This window comes from Amblyomma americanum, chromosome 3 (assembly GCF_052857255.1).
Source record: "Amblyomma americanum isolate KBUSLIRL-KWMA chromosome 3, ASM5285725v1, whole genome shotgun sequence".
NCBI classification, from domain to species: domain Eukaryota; kingdom Metazoa; phylum Arthropoda; class Arachnida; order Ixodida; family Ixodidae; genus Amblyomma; species Amblyomma americanum.
Genome location: NC_135499.1, coordinates 150,217,763 through 150,236,787, shown reverse-complemented (window position 1 = coordinate 150,236,787; position 19,025 = coordinate 150,217,763). Strand labels below are relative to the sequence as shown.

Sequence of the window (19,025 nt, the reverse complement as noted above, 5' to 3'; positions counted from 1 at the left end):
CAGAAACGCATCTTGAATACAGTGCAAAAATGGTCACGGACACAATGGCACACAAAACGACAGATGATGTGTCAAAAACTTCGATCTCGCAAAGAAAAAAGTAGCGAGAGCAGGGTACTTTATATGCCTTGTTTTATTTTATTTGCTTCGTATATGTAGTCAGCATATGCTGAGTTGGCAATAAAATTAATGATTTATTATTTAGAAATTTATTCATGAAGGCCGAATAACTTATTATAAATACCATAAAAGTGCTGTTGCTATAGCTACTATGAAATGCAAGCGACAGAAGCGAAGTGAATGAACTGCGTCAGAAAGCGAATATATAACTTGATCAGTGTGCGAGGCTCGTTATAGGCGCCGTTGGAGCAGCTGTTCAGCAGAAAGTCAAAGTTCAATCCGGTGGAATCCTGTACTTGCAGTTCTGAAAAATACGAGGGGATAAAAATAGATAAACAGTAAGACGGAGCCTGCAATCTATTTTCTAGCGAAGTACGCCGCGTGCTGCGAAAGAAAAAAGTTTTTTGACAATGTGCAGATACAGCGTCTATTATTTGCGCTCAACTAAAAGGTCATCGCAGCATCAACTGTTATTCCCCGTTGGCGAAGAAATTATCTGTCTGCTGAGCACAACGACACATGTGCACTTGATAACCCGGCAGAAATCTGAGGACGTCATGCAACTGAAGGGCGTTCTTTCGTTCCATACCAAAGATGGCATGCGTACCCCTAAATGTATTCATACGTGTGCCTCAATTCTGTCGTAAAAATTAGCGTTTTTTTTTTTCAAGGAAGTAAATGATTTTTCGTAAAATTTGCCCTCCAGTCTTTTGTCGTCGCGAAGAAAACCAAATTCTTCGAAATATATACGCTTCGAATTTGAAGAAAAATTAGCCCCGCTCCGAATCGCGAGGAGTATTTATTCGTCTACAAGGTGCTGAGTTTTCCTCCGAAATAAAACTGCTCAATTAAAAATGAATACGCCCCGGCCCAACCGCAACTAATTTTCAAACAGCGCTGAAGGGAGGGATGTCTATTTTTTTTCTTGAGCCTCGAAAGAAACAGATTACAGTGAATGTACTGAACAAAGGATGACATACTAAGCACGCAGTCTTTGTTGTCAGAGTTTATGTCGAGACTCGGAGTCGAAACTTATTTCGAATTAGGTGTTTAAGCTTCCGTCTTTACTCGGCTGTTCGCTTCAAGTTATCGTCGAACCTACTCCTTTATGCGCCCGGTCGCCTGGTGAAACGACCGGCTTATGCGCCTCTAAAGTGGTAAATTTATGAGATATTTAGAGCGCAGATGCTACCTAGCGTACCATAGCGCAGATGCTATGGTGCGTTTGCGTGCACAGCAAACGCATCATAAAAGAAGGAGTCGGCCTCCACCTCCCTAGACCTCCAAGGAGACAGTGGGTAGTGATAAATAGAGAATCAGTAGATACATGAAGGTCAATTTCTTCTGGCAAACGCACTCAAGTGAAGTGAGAAAGTCTAGTCGAGAATTCGAAGAAACATCGCCCGGCAAGGGGCCATATCTTTCATATATTTCCTTATTACTATTCTAGTTTCGCATGTTTCATAGCTTAGTCGTTGAACAGACAGAAGAGCTGAAACAAGGGCAGAATATCATGCAGAGCTGGCTTACGTCGTCAGCACCGGGTAATTCCCAGCTTGCTTCGTGGGCGCTGCAGGGCTGCCTTTTCGCATTCGCAACCCTGGTCTTACACATGAGCGCGCGTGTGCGCCTGTTGGTGTGCTTTATGACAGCCTTCCAGGACGCACGGGTGTTTGAGAAGCTCGAGCAACAGAACGCACTTAACGAAAGCAACGCTTCATTTCGACCCTTTCAACGGGTACCCGGCTTGCGTACTTCGCGTTTCGAAGAGGTGCCGTAAGTATACAGGGCCAGTGAACTTGTGAAATTCTACGAAAAATGGAAGATACGAAACAGATTTGGAAGTAGTATACCGCAAGCACATGCGTAAAAAATTGGCGGTGGTTCAGCTCTGGTTAAACCTGGAGTGACGCGATAGCTACAGATGGCTAAGTGGAACTCCGTCACGTGATCAGACACGGCGCCGCGCCGCCGGCAGCTGCTCCGCACCACGTGACCAACCACGTGACAGCGTGGCGGCGCCGCCACGCTGAAGGCTCGAAATGCTACCGTAATGTAGCTATCGCTGCAAAACTAGCTCTCTTCCCCGTGGGCGGAGGCACTTTTCAGCAACAGAGGCTTCAAGCACACCGGAGACAGCCTATAGACGTGTACAGGCTTATCGGGCGCCGGCTGCGCTAATACGCCTCCGGTATGCTAAAAGCCTCTAATGGGTCTAGGCTGGACCGCTCCCCTTCCAAGATGAATAAAAAAAATTCTGGGAAAGAATGGATAGAACCGGACGTAAAAAGAGGAAAAGAACAGAGCGACCCGAGGCATCCCTCAAAAGGAGATAAGCGGGCCCTAGAGCAGTGGAGATGGATGAGGCCTCGATGGGCGGGAAAAGAAACACACAGAGTCGGCCATGACACTAGCTAGGCCGCCTGTAAGCGAGCCGCCTTTTTTTTAATCCGTAGATAAAAATGGGAAAGTTTATCCATGAAAACGGAGTACGCAATACCTATGGTCGGTACGTCACCGGTACGTCCCTAACACGTGTAGCAGGCATTCAAAAGTGCTAAAAAGCGCGTCACGACAAACGTCTATCGAATATACAGGGACTGTAGTTCTGGCGGAAGCACCGAAACAAGGAGAGGCAACATAGAAGGATAAAAAAGAGTTTATGTACAGGTGCAGACAAAACCATTGCGTGAAGAATACTCTGGCGAAATTCACATCATACCTGCAGCATCTTGTCCACGTCTCTGGCGTCGTACATGACGTTCTCGTTGATGCGGTCTGAGAAACATTGCATCAGGAAGTGATGCTTGTCCTCCTGCGCACACAGTTCCCCGTGAGATACTGCGTACAGTGTGTTTTGTTTCGCCGTCATCATCAGCCCGAGTACGTTCTCTGCATGACATGCATACGCCTCTCCCATTGACCCCCGATTAACCCTGCCAGCTGCGGCCACCCTGTCCCTGTACACTTCCTAATCACATCCGGACACTTGATACTCTGCCACTCGCTACTATACGTTTTCGATTGAGCGGCCGGATGAGATTATGAAGTTTACAGGAATACGATGGCTGCAGCTGGCACGGTTAATTGGGGGTCATTAGGAGAGGAGCCGTGCGCATGTCCGTTTCCTCTTGATTTCAACCAGGATAGCATTAACTGGCGTGTGTTCCCCAACCCAATCTCCTCTCTTCCTGTCTCTTAACGTTGGTCCCGTCATTTTTCTTTGTAAACCTCGCTGCACTGTCCTCAATATGCGACTTTTCGCCTCACAGTGAAAAAAGTGACAATGGCAGCCGTATTATTTTCGCCATGTAGGCTAGACTATGAATGCACATTGCGGGGTAGCTTCACCTGCAGCCGACAGGCTTGTCATAGCGCCCCCTTGTCGCAACTCAGAATGGGGTAATGTGAATAAGTGACGTCATGGAGGTTACAGCTACAGAAGCCACGAAGACGTCCCTCAAACAGCTATCGCTGTCAAAGAAAATAGAAATCAAGCGCTATACGACAGACTGAATACAACGGAGTATCGTTGCAGGCTGTATCAGAAGGGTTCAGGTGAATCCTTCAACGTGTAGAGCATTTGTAACGAGGTTTTAATCGTCATCAGCTGCCGCATCGAGCTACTATTCCGAAGAATCCCTTGCCCTGTCGTATGCGAGCAATATGCAAGCTCAATTGGTAAAGCGACTGCCTTCGTCCAGTGGTATAGTCCCAGGTCAGAGTACAAGAACAGGTTGAGTTCTTCAACTGAGAACATCTGAGAAGAATGTGTGACCCTTTACAGTGGTGCGATTGTAAACCCACCTGAGTACTATGTTGGTGTGACAGTTCCATTTTTAAAAATCAACTCGTTAAGGAGAACTTTTGAGTGTTAATGAGACCCACAACTAATGATAGTTGGTCATTTTCCTCTGTTCCCTGGCAGTACCGCAATTCAAGGTTTAGGAAGTGATATAGATCTCACAATGGCATGCCTGGAGGACGTTTCTTCTCCCCCCCTTTTTTTTTCACACGGAGGGAAGCGACTGACCCCGAGCCTCCTGCTTCCGCTTCAAGGCAGATTTCCTCACCCCCTAAACTACAGCATCACCGCAGGAGCACCTGATGCGGATTAGAGGCGTGTTTCCTATTTGTCGATCTGTGTCGGCTGACTTATCTGTGTTTTCCTCCATGCTGTGCATGGAAATAGATGCTCACCTAGGCTCGCTCGCGTTGCGTCAGTCCAGAAAATAAGTGAAATAACGAGCCTTTTTTACGGTAAATCTCATGGCTGCAAGACGAGGAGGAAATCTAAACCGACATCGCTTAATTAATACAGAGCTCTTGTTTAATTTCGGAGATTCCCAACCAACTTGCTCGCCGGTACGCTTCTGCAAGCAGGCGTTCGTCAGAGAACCTCATACACGGCATTTGGAAAGCTCTGCAGGCATTTCGATCGTTTCTGCGTTACATACGCAGCGCGCATGTCGACTAGCGGCTGCAATCAGCGCATTAGTCATGTGTTTGTACACATTTGGACCCCTTTCCTGTCCAAATCGTCATTCACCATAACCCCATTTCTTCCCCTCACAAAATGCACAGTAGTAGGCAGGAGACTAACAGGATTCTGGCCGACTTTTTTCTGCCCTTCTTTGTAAATAAATAGACGCCCCTCTCTCGTTCTCTGAGCAGTGCCTTCGTACTGGATTCGATCCAGTATATGAGTCTAATCACCGAATTTGTCTTTTTTGCCGTGAACAACTGTTGTGAACCTAGTGTTGCTTTGTATTTAGAATGTTATCTTGATGTATTCTAATTTTAAGACTGTGTTTTTAGGATGTGTCTAATTTTCTGTTTTTTTTTGTGCTTTACTGTGTGTCTTATTTTCATACGGACAAAAGTAATAATATGAAACTCTTCGATGTATAAAATGATGCAAACTGATCTTTCTCCTAGCTGTTGCTCTGCCAATTATTGTAGGGGGCCAGGGCCTTGTCAAGCTGTCTTTCACAGCTTTTAGTCCTGGCCTCTTTCTTTTCGACGAAAAGAAAAATAAACTTGGCTTGACTTGACTTGACTAATTGCAGTTGCTAACGTAGTCAGCGCCTAACGAAACGAAGCACATATACGTGTTTTTCCAAGTGTTATTTTGACTCTACACGCTTCAGAAGCTGATGCAACTTAACCCTGAGGCTGGGATATGTGCGGGCATACAGTCCTTTCGAAACGTCAGACACGGGTAGCGCCAATAAACGCAGAAAAAAAAGCCAGACAAAGCATGGTAAGACGAGACTGCGGCGTTCCCCTGTCGCTGGGGCAAATATATACGATGTAGTTCGCTGAAGCAGGTGTTGCTACAGCTGCCGCGCTTTGGTTATGCCGTGCGGGCGTTTTTTCATCGTGCAACCGTGTTTTCTTGTCTCCCTCTCTTTACAGCTTCTTTTCTCCCCCTGCTTTGTGTCGCCTCGCAGATCCGGACGAAGGTGTTTCGTCTCGCTAAGTAGCCATTGTGTTTCGTTACAAATGGGGGCACGGTAAATATATACGGAGAGAGAATGCAACTTCGCGCACTCTCTCGGCATAGCGACAGCCTTGCCGGCCTGCTTTTATTCCTCGACAGTCCATTGTTCTATCGCAGCCACTGAAGTCGACGCCACTTGTGGCGCGCTCTATACGTGGCTGCACGAAGCGCTTTCGCGTTGGCTACGGTTCCACGTATTACAGCAGGGAGTGAGTTCTGGATGCCTGAACTTTCGTCAGCTCGTCGCGATGGTTGCCTCGAAAGTACGCGGCCCTTCCGTCGTCGTGTTTTGTGTTTTTCGAAATGATGTTGGGGGAGGATGAGAGGAAGGGGTAAAATCGGGCGGTGTTCTTTAATCGGAAACAAGGCTGCAATTCTCCCGCAGTTTGTTTCTCTCTTTATTTTTCTGTATGGAGGAGGGTATGTTCACAGTGAGGAAATTAGCCACGAGCAGCAGTTTTGTGCCACGATACAAAATGTTACGAAAAGCTCTGAAATCTAGGTTGCACTAACGTTGCGTTCACCACGCGGCATGTTATCCGTCTCTCTTTTTATTTGTTCTTGCTATAATTTACCTGTTTTTTTTTGTTATGAGCTGCATTCGCAACATTAATGCGCTCATTCTAGGCCTGCTGGAACATTAATTTATTCTAACTGCGAAATAACTTTTTCTTTTAACTACGGTCATTGTCAGTGTTGACCCCGTGTATAGCTCGTAATACAATGATGCCAACGTGTATTGTGGGCTCCCCTTTTGACGGACATTGCTTGACTGCGTAGGCAAGTAAAACCTTGCTTTCTGCGTCTCTTGCAAAAATGGTTGTACACGACGGTGGCGATGGTTGAGTGAATTGAATTGGCCGTTGGGGAAAGGAAATGGCGCAGTATCTGTCTCACATGTGGGAGGACAACTGAACCGCGCCGTAAGGGAAGCGCTAAAGGGGGGAGTGAAAGAAGAAAAGAAGAAAGAGGTGCCGTAGTGGAGGGCTCCGGAATAATTTTGACCACCTGGGGATCTTTAACGTGCACTGATATCCCACAGCACACGGCCGCCTTTGCGTTTCGCCTCCATCGAAACACGACCACCGAGGTCGGGTGCGAACCCGGGAACTCCGGATCAGTAGCCGAGCGCCCTAACCACTGAGCCACCGCGGCGGGTTGCCAGCAGATACCTTTTTCATGTTGACCGAAGACTGCGATTTGTTTCCATAGTTGCCCAGTTCTTCCGGCCCCAGAAGAAGAACGCATTTAGGAAAAACAGTTTTCATTTGGAAATAGAGTTGAACCCGATTTGTGCGAAACTTGTTTGGGGCGCTGAAATCAAGAACAATTGAGCTTTGCCCGGAAATTAAAGACCCTAGTTAAGAGTGACCACCCAGAAGTGTCCAGTAGTGAGTGGCATAAACATATCGACTGCGGGCGTAACTTCTTTCTTCTGGCATCACGCGTCATTGGTAATGCCAGATAATCTTAAGCATAACCTCACAGCTTTCTGTTGCACTGTAAAGCGCCGTTCGTACGCTCAATCTGTACAGTCGGGTGCACAGACGCTCGATGGTCGAGGAAGCTATTAAGTTTAGGCCGGGAACCTTCGTCTTAATAGCTAGCGCCGCGTAGAAACAAAAACAAAAAACGCTATCGTGTAGGACGCTCTACAAGTCACACTGCACGTTTGGAATACCGCTCTAGTTGCGTATACCTCTTTGTCACCGCAGAAGAATCCGAACGCTTCTTCCCAGGTCTGCGTGTTGACGCCGCTGAAGCAGTAGTTGGCATCTGTCTCCAGCTGCCCAGGGGAGAAGAAGAGAGAGAAGGAAAGGGGTGAAAAAAAAATTGCGCCAGAAGCTTGCGTGGCTCACCAAAATTACTGGGAATGCATAGAAGTGCGTTATTGCTTTAGGAAACATTGGCGTGAAACGGCAGCAGCCTCGAAATTTGGAGACGATAAACATGCACAAAGAAAGCTGATGTTCATGAACTCGTCCTTGTCAGTTTGACTTTGGTTTGAAACATCCTTCGCCGTTATGTGCTTTATTTCTAACGAATACGTCATTGAGGACCATTTGTTGTTGTTGTTGCCTCAAAAACGATGGCACATAGCCACGGTGGGGGATTGGCCAGGATTTGGTGCAGATCCAAACAGGAAAAAACTCATCCAGGTTTATCTCAAGTGGCTCATAAATATAGAGGAATGTGAGACCTTTTGTTCTTATCTTAAAATAAAGTTGTTCCTCCTCCTCCTTCATTGCCCCGGGAAGGCAGCAACAACGTGCTAGGTAAAAGGCAGAAACCAGAACAATACGTTGCGGTGAAAAGTTTTGCTCTCAGGAGCCAATTGTTTTTGACACTGAGCTCTAGTTCGTTCCCGCCTACCAGTAGCTTCCTGCATGGAACAATATAAGGAGAATCAACTGAAAACAATCGAATCTCCTTCCTGCTTTGAGGAATAGACGTTTGATGGAGCACTAGCTGCACTTCTCCACGTGTACACATTGCTAGCAGTTAAGCTGTTTAAGAGCCACAGCACAGAATAACACATCTGGCAGCCGTGTTGAGTCTCTACAGCACGGAAAGCATCACAATTCTTGCTTTCGAAATGAATAAATGCGAACAGCGACCTTTAAGTTAGCCTAGAAGAATCTTCCATGGTGACTTAGCCAGCACATAGCTTCGAATACTTCGTAATGCAAAAATGCGCCCGTGTGCTGTGCGATGTCAGTGGACACTGAAGAACCCCGGGCTGTGAAATGAATTTTGAGTCATCCACTACTTCTTCATAGCCCATGTGCGACATTGCGACGTCTTGTGAAATAGTTGCTGTTCCTTCCTTGTCCAAAAAACAAAAAAGAATACCAAACCAATAGCAAGAACACAGTAATATAAAATGACTTCTTGTATATCGTTCCAGTCGTAAAAACTATGTACCAGTTTAATGTTAAAACGTTGTAGTAGTTCTTGGATGTGAGCGTAAAAGTTAATTTTCGCAACATAGCAAATCGCCTTTTTTTTTTTTGCAAAACACCTAAGTGGTCACTTTTTTCTTCTCAGGGTTCCCCTTGCCAATAGGCAGTAATTAAAACGATATAAAAAAGCGCGTGTTGTACACCATCAGCGTTATAGAGCCAGGAAAAAGCGAACAAATTTTTTTCCGCATTCCAACACATTTTAACAATTTCGGTTGGAACATACTCAAAGTGCACTTCACATGATATGTTAGGGTTGATGAAAACACCTGGAATTTTCATTGTGTCAGCAAACTCCTTACAGAAGTTTTCAAGACTTCGTGCTCTATTAACGCCGAGCACTGACGTGGGTGGAAGAGAACGGCTTTTCTGCTCGCGGAATCCATGCTAAGTAGCGAGTTAGCTTCTCTCCATTTATTTTTTCCAGAAAGTCATAAGCTATACGTGAGGGCATTTAATTACTGCCTGCAAAAAAGAAAAGGCTGGCATTGTCGCCGCGTATGACATAGTTAGGCTTATCGCTAATGATGATGTATCGCTAAATTGTTGATTCGACTAAAAAACATGGCAAGAAAAAGAAAAACGATTGACGTAAAACGAGGCACGTCATCTGTTTTCCTTTTCCTTCTTTTTTTTCTTTTTTAAAGAATTTTGTCGAATCGCTATGAATTTTCCTCGATATACGGGGTTCCGTCGCTTCGTCGCTCAGTGGTGTAATAATATAGGTTGAAATGAAGCTGTCCCAAAATGATTTCTTCAATTATTACCCGTAGCTACTGTGTTTGAAAAAAAAAGATATCTTGTAACACTACGTGCAACCCACTAAAAGTTTGTGCTGAAGATGAAACTTCAGGAGAAGCAAATTGAGCACATGAGCTCCGCACTGTTGCAGCTCGATAAGCAGTGTTTCTAGAGTGAGGCGGTCGAATGCTCCTGATATATGATCACGTAGATTATTATACATTGCTGTCTAAGTTGAAATCTTCTCTGGTAAATTTTTTCTTTTAACTATCAAATGTTGCTGCACCCGATTTAAAGATCTAATAAGCTTTCTCCACAAATCCATCATTTTACTACAGTGGTCGCTTTGAAGCTGGCTGTGCAGGTACCTACATTGACGTTTCATTAAAATTAATGTATGTAATGCGAGTGCATTACTTTGCAGTGTAGTTCTCGCAAGTGAGTGTGCGCTCCCGCAACTTGTGCACTACATAGCCTGCATGTCGGCGTAAAACAACGCGGCCGGCGGCCTCGCCTACATTACATCCCGGATATTGCGCCAACAGACATCTGGCTGTTTCCCAAGTTGGAGGAAGTCACCACTGCAGTAGGCCGTTGATTTCACCATCAGCTGCTCGTCTAACGACGATGGGGCTGACTTCGTAGCGCCCTTTCAGCGTCAAAAACACCTGAAGTGAGTAACCGTTGCCTGGTTCCTAGACATGAAATACGCAAACGACGCCGTAAATCATTTTGAACGCTTTGGACAGTGCGAAATTGGCATTGGCAAGCGAGCAGGTGTTCAAGTTGTGTTTTCAGCCCCTAATAAGCTTGCAAAACTACGTAAGATGACAAATCATTTCTCTGTAAAGAAGGAAAACCTGCACAAAGAAGCACAGGAAGAAATTTGTTGGCTGCACAGAAGGGGTTGTTTACTCCCTGCCACTGTCATGGAGTAAAGTTTGCGTAGGTCAGACTGGAAGATGTCTAAATAACAGGCTACGTGAACACAACAGGAACCTACAAAACCGTAAAGGTACTCTCTGAACACTGTGTAGAGTGCGAGCCAGGTGTGTGTACCCCAGACTTGACTACTCTTGATTGACTACTCCATATGTCAATTCGTTAACAGAAACAGGAAACAACAAGAGAAATCATGGAGGCAAGACAGATAAAAAGACTAGAAAGTAAATGTGTGGGCATGCCTTCTTTATTGCTATCAGAGAAGGAGTTTTTTCTTGATGGCGCGAAGAATAGTTAGCGTGTGTGGCGCAAGTGAATTGAAGTGTGATAGGCTTGCGGGTTATCTTCTTCTCACGCACGCACTCTGTATAAAAAGATGTACATGCACTGAATAAACATTCAGTTTAAATGTAGCGCATGTGGTGTCACCTTCGTGTTGTCCTTATTCTACAGCGCGGCAGTCTTAATAATTTTCTTCCTTGTCGACTTAATGCTACAGTCGTTCCAGCTCTCCATCAAAGCGGATGACATGTGTATCTGGGCATGAGGTGCAGCGCCCCCACTACTTCGCGCGAGGCTCCGAACAGCGGCAACTATGATTTCACCTTATATCTGTCTACGAAGGATTGTAGATTTGCACCGATAATGTTTTGTTATGGTCCCAGGCTATGAGTGACGCCGAAGTGGAAGGTTCCGAAAATGTCTACCAGCTGAGGTTCTTTAGCGTGCACTTACATCGCACAGTAGACGGGCTTCTAACATTTCGCCTCCCTCAAAACGCGACCGCCGCGGACGGGATCGAACCCGCGTCTTTCGGGACAGGAACCGAACACCATATAGCCAACACGGCAGCTGTATAAAGATAAGGGTTCTCGTGTCGCATTAAAACTGAAAGGGATGTCACATTACGCAATTTACATAAATGACAAAGCAGCCTCCTATCAATGAAGCCATCTCTCTTCAGTGATTGCAATCGATCGAAATCTCTTGGGGAATTTCCATATCTCACATATGGAAAATCGACTGAGTGTGTTACGACATCGTCTGCTTATGAGGGAAAAGTATCGGGTCTGTCGGTGCGGCCGATGCTACAACTGTACAACTCATTTTTCTTGGGCTTCCTGCGGTAGTCTTCCTGTGCTTGGGAATGTCAGAAAGCCAAACATACGGTCGCCGCGAAGTCCACAAGCGCTGCTCTCGCGGCGTGATTAGGTCTGCCGAAATGTTTTTCTACGGAGGCAACCGACCCGCCGCGGTGGCTCAGTGGTTAGGGCGCTCGACTACTGAGCCGGAGTTCCCGGGTTCGAACCCGACCGCGGCGGCTGCGTTTTTATGGAGGAAAAAACGCTAAGGCAGCCGTGTGCTGTGCACGTTAAAGATAATAATAATAGTAATAATAATAATTGGTTTTTTGGGGGAAAGGAAATGGCGCAGTATCTGTCTCATATATCGTTGGACACCTGAACCGCCTTCAGGTGGTCGAAATTATTCCGGAGCCCTCCACTACGGCACCTCCTTCTTCCTTTCTTCTTTCACTCCCTCCCTTATCCCTTCCCATACGGCGCGGTTCAGGTGTCCAACGATATATGAGAGATACTGCGCCATTTCATTTCCCCAAAAACCAATTATTATTATTATTATTATTATTATATTAGGCAACCGTTCTCGTCGCCCAGCAGCATACCATCACTACCTGAATTGCAGTCGGCGCCCTCAGAGGAGGACATATTCGCCACCTCACACATATCCCCTGCCACCATCTTGGCAGCCTCCATGTTACCACGCGATGTAAACGTTTGCCAGACTCATATATGCGTGTCGCACCTTTTTTCCATCACAGTTTGCACACGCCTCAAGAGCGCCGTGCCATTGTGGAGTCTGCATGAACCTCACGTGCGTTTTCTGCACCCGGCGTCAGGACGAAAGCAGATTTATCGTCGTCAGCGTTAATACCACTTTAGAGTAACTGCGTGGTAGCCACAGACACTCATAGCTAAATGGTCTTTTTGCCACCATTTAGTACATCACTCAAGAAATCCCCCTGCAGTGGTCTATTTTGTCTGACTCAAAAGAGTCCTTCCCAGGCCTACAAGCTGCCCTTCGCAGCAGATGCTATGGACTGGTCACGGAAATTTGAGAACTATACCTCAGTGTGCTCTCAGTAAAAAAAAAAAGGTATATTCTATCAATTTTGTGTCCTAGCACTAAAACCACCAGTCTCAGATTTCGTCTGGGTTTTTTTTTCCGAAGCCTCTTCCTTGGTGACCCGGCCTCCTAAGTGACAGGTGGGCCACCTAGGTCACGTGACTTTGGGACGTCATCACAACCACCACACCGGACTGTGAGCAAACCGCCCGTCGTGGCAGGTTGCAGCTCAATTAATGACTGTTTGCGAGAGGTTGCTAAGGAAGAGCAGCCTGGGTTCACAAGCCCCACCTGCCATCGCGGGGCAGTGGCTCATCGCTTAACCACTGCATCACTAGGCAAGGAGAGGTATGAGAATTCCCAGCAATCTATTGATCTAAAGTAGAGAAGGACCAATTCCGAATACATGGGCTTTGACTCATTATGCTAGCGAATCATACCTTTAAGGCGGGGCTTAAGTGTTCTCTCCAGTTTCAGTGCGCTAGTACTAAGGGCCCAACTCACCGATTTCGTCGATATTTGTGTGAAACCTGCTTGGCCTTGAAAGCCGTGTCTCTAACCAGAACATAAACTGATATGCTAGCGCACCTAATTCGCATTTGGGTTAACCACGCTATAGCGGCCGTAATTTTTTTTATTATTATTCCAGGGTACTGCGGCACCGGAACTCGCAATACTACGTCGGCTCTAAACACGAATTACCCTATAAGGGAGTAAAAATAGAGTAAACGATCCTTCAGTGCACTCCCTAATAGGAGCATAATACGTTGCCCAAGCTAGTGGATTTTCATCCAATACAGAATACTTACGGTTGGCAACAGAAACAGATTCCTTCTTCAAAACATGCAAAATTCTTGCAGTCACGAAGATAGATTTGAACCGAGGTTTCAGTCTCCTCTAGTTGCTAACCTCAAGGCCTCTGATGCCGCGTTTAAAAGTCTCCTCCCGTTGCTAACTGTGCCCGGTTATATATGCCTCCGTTGCCAACAGTACGCATTTCGTATATTTAGTGACCAAAATCTTCTCCTCTACTCGGGTGACATATCCAGCTCCTAAAAGGGAGTGGGCTAGAGGACTGTTTACGTTTTTTTTTTTACTCCCTTATAGAGTGGTTCATGTTTACAATCTTCCCTGTGCCCTGACCTGCAGCTCCTAATTCCACCACGCCTACCGCGACGTGACGCAGCTTTGCTGTGTCGCCTGTTGCTGGGCGTTTCGTTTTAGAACCAGCACTCTTTTCTCATTGGTATATCGCTATCCTGTGCACTGGACCGTCTTTACTCTTTCTCGCTGAACAGAAATGAAGGCCCTCGGACCGTGGCATCAGCGATCGCTGGCTGTGAAGACCTTGGAGGCCCCGTTTCGCTCCTTGAGGTCGTCGTGCCTGCTACACGCGCTTCATTTTCCACTCACTCTCCTCTTTTCCCCTTAATAATACCCACTTCTTTCCCCCTATAGTGCAGGGTAGAAAACCCGGTTTGCTCATGTTCAACCTCTCCCCCTCCCTTTTTTCTTCTCTCCTTCATCTGTGACGTCCTGCACACACTATAGTGCACCGGTTGCGGAAGTACAGTCTGTCAAAAATATACAGCCCAAGGGTTTTGCTTTCAAGCCGTGTAGCGGGGCTCTTAAGCGCAATCGAGAGTCCTAAGCCTGGCAGGGTTCAGGTCTTAAGTTCCTCCCGCTGTCATGGTACTAGGGTTCCTAAGTATGCAAGAGGGGCCGCGCTGCAGGGCTCAGAAGCAGGCCCCTTGGACTGTATACTTTTGACAAAGACTGTACGTCGCCAGTGGTAGAGGCTCTGCGGATAAGTGATGGGGTCGTTGGGAAGACGACATTTCAAGCTTTCATCTGAATGCGGTACCTTTCTGTTTTATCTCTATCACATGCTGCAACCCAGGAGGCATACCTTTATTTTGAACACGACTCGCATGTTTCTGTCGATGCTCGAATTTAATTCAGCCCTAAAACTGCTCGCGCTTTCTCACGTGCTATAATTAACCTTCGTATTCTGGAACGGAAGAAGCGCGCACGGCCCGACACGCGCGCGTAAAGGCTGCAACGGTTTGTACGCGCTAGATAAAATCCGAAATGATTGCCCTCCGCACGACCTGCGGATTTCCGCCGATTCTCTGGAAATGTCATGGCGTGGCCACAATCCTGGTCGGACGAAACAAAGCTGCTAATGCGCGCCGCACAAAGGCGCTGCTACTCGGAAAAGCCGTACATTCAGTCTTTGTCAAAAGTATACAGTCCAAGGGGTCTGCTTTTGAGCCATGCATGCAGTGCGGCTCCTCTTACATACTCAGGGACTCTAATCTCACGACGGCGGGGGGAACTTAAGTCCTCAATCCTCCGAAGTTTAGGTCTGTCGAATGGGCTCAAGCGCCGCGCTACACGGCTTGGAAGCAAACCCCTTGAGCTCTATATTTTTTTACAAAGACTGTACGTATTTGCGCTCATTCCGTCTACATAATAATAATAATGATAATAATTGTTTTTTTGGGGGGAAAGGAAATGGCGCAGTATCTTCTCATATATCGTTGGACACCTGAACCGCGCCCTAAGGGAAGGGATAAAGGAGGGAGTGAAAGAAGAAAGGAAGAGAGAGGTGCCGTAGTGGAGGGCTCCGGAATAATTTCGACCGACTGGGGATCTTTAACGTGCACTGACATCGCACAGCACACGGGCACTTCCTGCGTTCGTCCTTTGTGTCTGCGCAACTCGATCTCAACAATTCCCATGCACCAACTCGCCCCGCAAGAAGTTCTAAACTGTACGTAAGGCCAGCACATATGTCTTCTACGTTTTCTTTCCGTGCGTGGCAGAATACAAAGGGCGAGTCGGTACTCTGGATGCCTGGATATAGAGTGAGACAAAACTAACAGTTCGGTAGCGTTGCTTATTTGGCTTGTTGATGCATAATTTCTGATAAACTTGCCTTTCGCTTGTTATATGAGCGCTTGTTATATGAGCCTTGAGGACAATAACGACAGCACCAAGAGTCACTCACATTCTACGCGCTTTCTCGACTGGCCACCTCAATAGCGTTCAGTGCGGATGGTCTCACGCCCCACATCGGCCACATGAAAACCACTTACTGCTAATAAATCGGTAACCGGTAGGCCTAGCTGCTAGTACTTGTAAATTAAATTATAAATTATTGGATTTAATGTACCGAAGCGACATATGGGTTATGAGGGAAGCCTTAGTGGATGGCTTCGCATTGTTTTATACCACCTAGGTTCTTTAACGTGTGCTGACATTGCATAGCATAGGGGCGTTTTTGCATTTCGCCTCCATACAAATTCGACCGCCGCGGACGGGGTCGAACCCGCAATCTTAGGATCAGTAGTCGAAGGCCAAAGTCATTGAGCCACCGTGGCAGGTGTACACATACTTGTAAAGACGAAACTATTCGTTGTCAAATTATATCAGGAGCTGTGCCACTACCATGTGCCTATTTTTTTTTTTTAACAGAGAACACTGAGAAGCTGTGCTATAGGTAATACCTCACAGCCGCTTCAAGAATAAGTGGAGTAGCATAACTAAAAGGCGGCGTCATCCATGCTTAAAATTGTAAAATAGTATACGTACCCCGTAGTCCATAAGATACTCCACACAGGCCAGGTACCAGATCCGCCTTGTCAGATTCTGGGTTGCCGCTGAGGACGCAAGTGGGTGAAAAAGGAAAGAGGAGAGTGCGTTTATTCTGAAACTTCTGCAAATCTTCCAATGAAGAGGCTGGTTTGGTTTTGGTTCATGGGGGTTTAACGTCCCAAAGCTACCCAGGCTATGAGGAAGATCCTAGTGGAGGGCTCCGGAAATTTTGACCACCTGGGGCCGTGCACTGACATCGCACAGTACACGGGCCTTTGGAATTTCGCCTCCATCAAAATTCGACCGCCGCAGCTGGGATCAAACCCGTGTTTTTCGGGTCAGTAGTCGAGCGCCATAACCACTTAGCCAACGCGGCAGCTTAAAAAAAGGAAAGGTCTAAAATCTGCTAAAAATGCAAGATTTCATTAAAGCACCGCCGTTTTTTTTTTTACTAACGCCTATTTAGGAACTGTGTGCAGACCTAGAGGCGTGGGAATCTCTGTGCTACCATGGAAACATGGCAATGCTTTGTCCACACGTCAGTTTGGGTCTATTCGTATCTCTTTGTCGCTGCCCGGTATTTGAGACGGAGTATGCAGCTGAATTAGCCACAAGTGCAGAGGTCTTTAAAAGTTCTCAAGTCGGTTTAGCTTGTTACCAGAGCGGCCGCTGGGATCTTCAGTAGGACACCTGCCGCGAGCATATATGAAGACTTTCAGCGCCTCATTAAAAAGGACCCTCCGCACAGCCAGGTGATTGTTAAGGTCACACGAAAAATGTCGTAGGGAATTGTCAATATTTATCTTTGTTCAAGAATATGACCAACGCACTGAGCAACACAAACGTGCACGAGGTAGCGCCCTTTATTGGCTAGAACACATCATAAGAAACTGCGGTTTTTAATCAACCTCAGCGTAGGGCATCGCAAAGCTGCACAAATAGCAGTGCTGTGACATAAATATAAAAAAGTTTTTTTTCTATAGGCCGAAGCAAGAAAGGCAGAAAATGCAATCGCTTCTGTCGTGCGGCTTCTGTAGAACGCATTATTTTAAGCTTGCCGCAATTTGCAGAACACTCTAGCATCAGCAAACATATCCACTGAGAAGATGAGAAAAAAAATGTTTAGGCGCTTCGCCTCCTGGGCCTGTGGGACAAGTAATGCAGCAAATTGAAGCGAAGCAGGCCTTGTGAAGCGAAGGCATGGAAATTCAGTGTAAACGACTGAAGCGTATGCGGTTCCACATGACAATGAACATTGCCAGCTTCATATAATTATTCCGCGGTGCTACCCGCGTCTTGTATGCAGTTGCACAGCGCCTTTAAACGTTTCTCTGGCGCAGGGGAATTCTACCTAGTCGTAGCGATAAATACCTATGGCACGAAAGCGTTCGCAAATGTCATGAACGGAAAGAATATTTTACGTGCACTCGCTATTTTTTCGTTTCACTCTCATGTGTTCTCAGACATGAGTTCAATAGTTAGTTTCTGTTTGTTTGTTTGTCTGCTTGTGCTGAAGACGTGCTTTTATTGGTCTTATCCTATCACGAAACGAAACAGAATCGACGCGAGCTGAACTGAAGAGTCCTTTTTATCATTACTTTATCACCTCCATAATCGTCTCCTCTTTCACTGTATATAAATGGAAGCGGTTCGCTACACCACAAGCTAAATGTGGTATGGCTTCTGATCGGCGCTTAAGTGTGACAGCACTTAATCTGACTTAGTCGACACTCTTTCGTAGGAGTATACACGTGTGAAAACCGCACCATGGTATACTGCTACATCGATGACTTACCGCAGATCACGGGCATCACTTGGTTCATGAAGTCAGGCTCTTCCGCCGAGACCAGCACCATCAGTCCTGCAGCTACCAGGGTACGCAAAGCAGCCGCCTGCGTTCGAGCCGCCATCTTTGTTCCATGACTCCACGCAGTATGCCCGCCTACTCGGACCGATGAAAAGCGCCCTTGGCTGACCATGCGTTTTACTCTGGCTGTTTCTGTTGACGCCGCAGCTTTGCTGTCAGTCCTCTAACACAAGATTAATGCGCTACCATCCATTACTTGCGTCGTCGCCACAAATTGATGCATGACAAATGATGGCCCTCCTGGTATCGCCAAGCCTCGCCGGAATGGTTCAGTCAAGTCACGTGGAAAAACAACTTGCGCCACCTGTAGGCTGCTTTGCGCGTACGAGGCCATGTAAGTCTTAGTGTTGATGCAGCTTCGGACGATTCTTCTCCTATTCAGCCACAGCTGATTGTGTGGGCGTGTTCCTCAACAAGGTCAAGGCGCCGTTGTGCGTTGTTCTTGTTCTTTGAATATGCAGAAACAAGAAAAAGCTCCCCCTACAGTGCGTCATGCAGAGCGGCCACACTAGGCCAGAACAGAGGCTCGTACACGAACGCCCCGGGAGATGGGGCTTCAGGGCTCCCCTTCTGCAAGCTCGGCACAAACATGGTTTGCTCAGCAGTTCGGAGCTGTCCCTAAGGGAGATAAAAAGAATGAATAAATGGCGACGTCGGCTGCAGCGTCTCATGATGTTGACCATTGGGCCGGCTGTTCCCGTCGTCACCGCCTCCATTGCTTTGGAAGTTTATTTGAAAGTGTGTTTGAACATCCGGATACGAGCGAGCATAGCGTGCGCTTTGATCCGCCCGTTGTTATTTTCCTGGATGGTTTTAACAGAACGCACCGCGGTTGACAGGACTGCGCCCGTTGCTAACCATGAATGCGTAATAAGATGCTCTTGCGCGCAAACTCTCGAATGAGCATACGTTTCACTCTAGTCGTTCCTGTTGATCCCGCATATCTGTCTTCAGTATTTAAAGCCAACATGAATATGATCCGTTATTTGTGTCATCTATAGACGTTGATGCATTGGCACACACGACTAACAAGCACGAATGCGCGCATTTTCTCACTCCAGCTGCCGCCGCGCTGAGCCTTTTTTAGAATTCTCTCGGATCCTACAGCAGGGTGTAGCAACTGAATAAAATAACCGAGGCACGC

General features: G+C 46.7%; 1 protein-coding gene across 2 annotated transcripts; it reads right to left on the bottom strand.

The window, feature by feature from the left end:
* Positions 1 to 261: 261 nt before the first annotated feature.
* On the bottom strand, positions 262 to 18,147 carry LOC144125174 (uncharacterized). Of its 2 annotated transcripts, XR_013313344.1 has the most exons (6): positions 17,810 to 18,071; positions 16,012 to 16,079; positions 9,907 to 10,022; positions 7,323 to 7,409; positions 2,843 to 2,935; positions 290 to 424 (listed from the first exon to the last, which is right to left on the bottom strand). XR_013313344.1 is itself a non-coding variant. In XM_077658328.1 (5 exons), exons 1-5 carry the CDS (start codon positions 17,991 to 17,993, stop codon positions 395 to 397), a joined length of 462 nt encoding a protein of 153 aa, XP_077514454.1. In that variant the 5' UTR covers positions 17,994 to 18,147; the 3' UTR covers positions 262 to 394. The 2 variants fall into 2 exon arrangements, 1 of the variants encoding a protein (XP_077514454.1); XM_077658328.1 differs by lacking the exon at positions 9,907 to 10,022 and having other exon boundaries at positions 262 to 424; positions 17,810 to 18,147.
* Between the last annotated feature and the right edge of the window lie 878 nt (positions 18,148 to 19,025).

Bases quoted from the DNA above. Each gene is read 5' to 3' on its own strand.
- LOC144125174 (XM_077658328.1), bottom strand. From the start codon at position 17,993: ATGGTCAGCCAAGGGCGCTTTTCATCGGTCCGAGTAGGCGGGCATACT. The intron at 16,080-17,809 runs GTAAGTCATCGA...TTGCGTCCTCAG, and splicing joins AGTGATGCCCGTGATCTGCG to CGGCAACCCAGAATCTGACA. The intron at 7,410-16,011 runs GTACGTATACTA...TCCCCTGGGCAG, and splicing joins AGTATCTTATGGACTACGGG to CTGGAGACAGATGCCAACTA.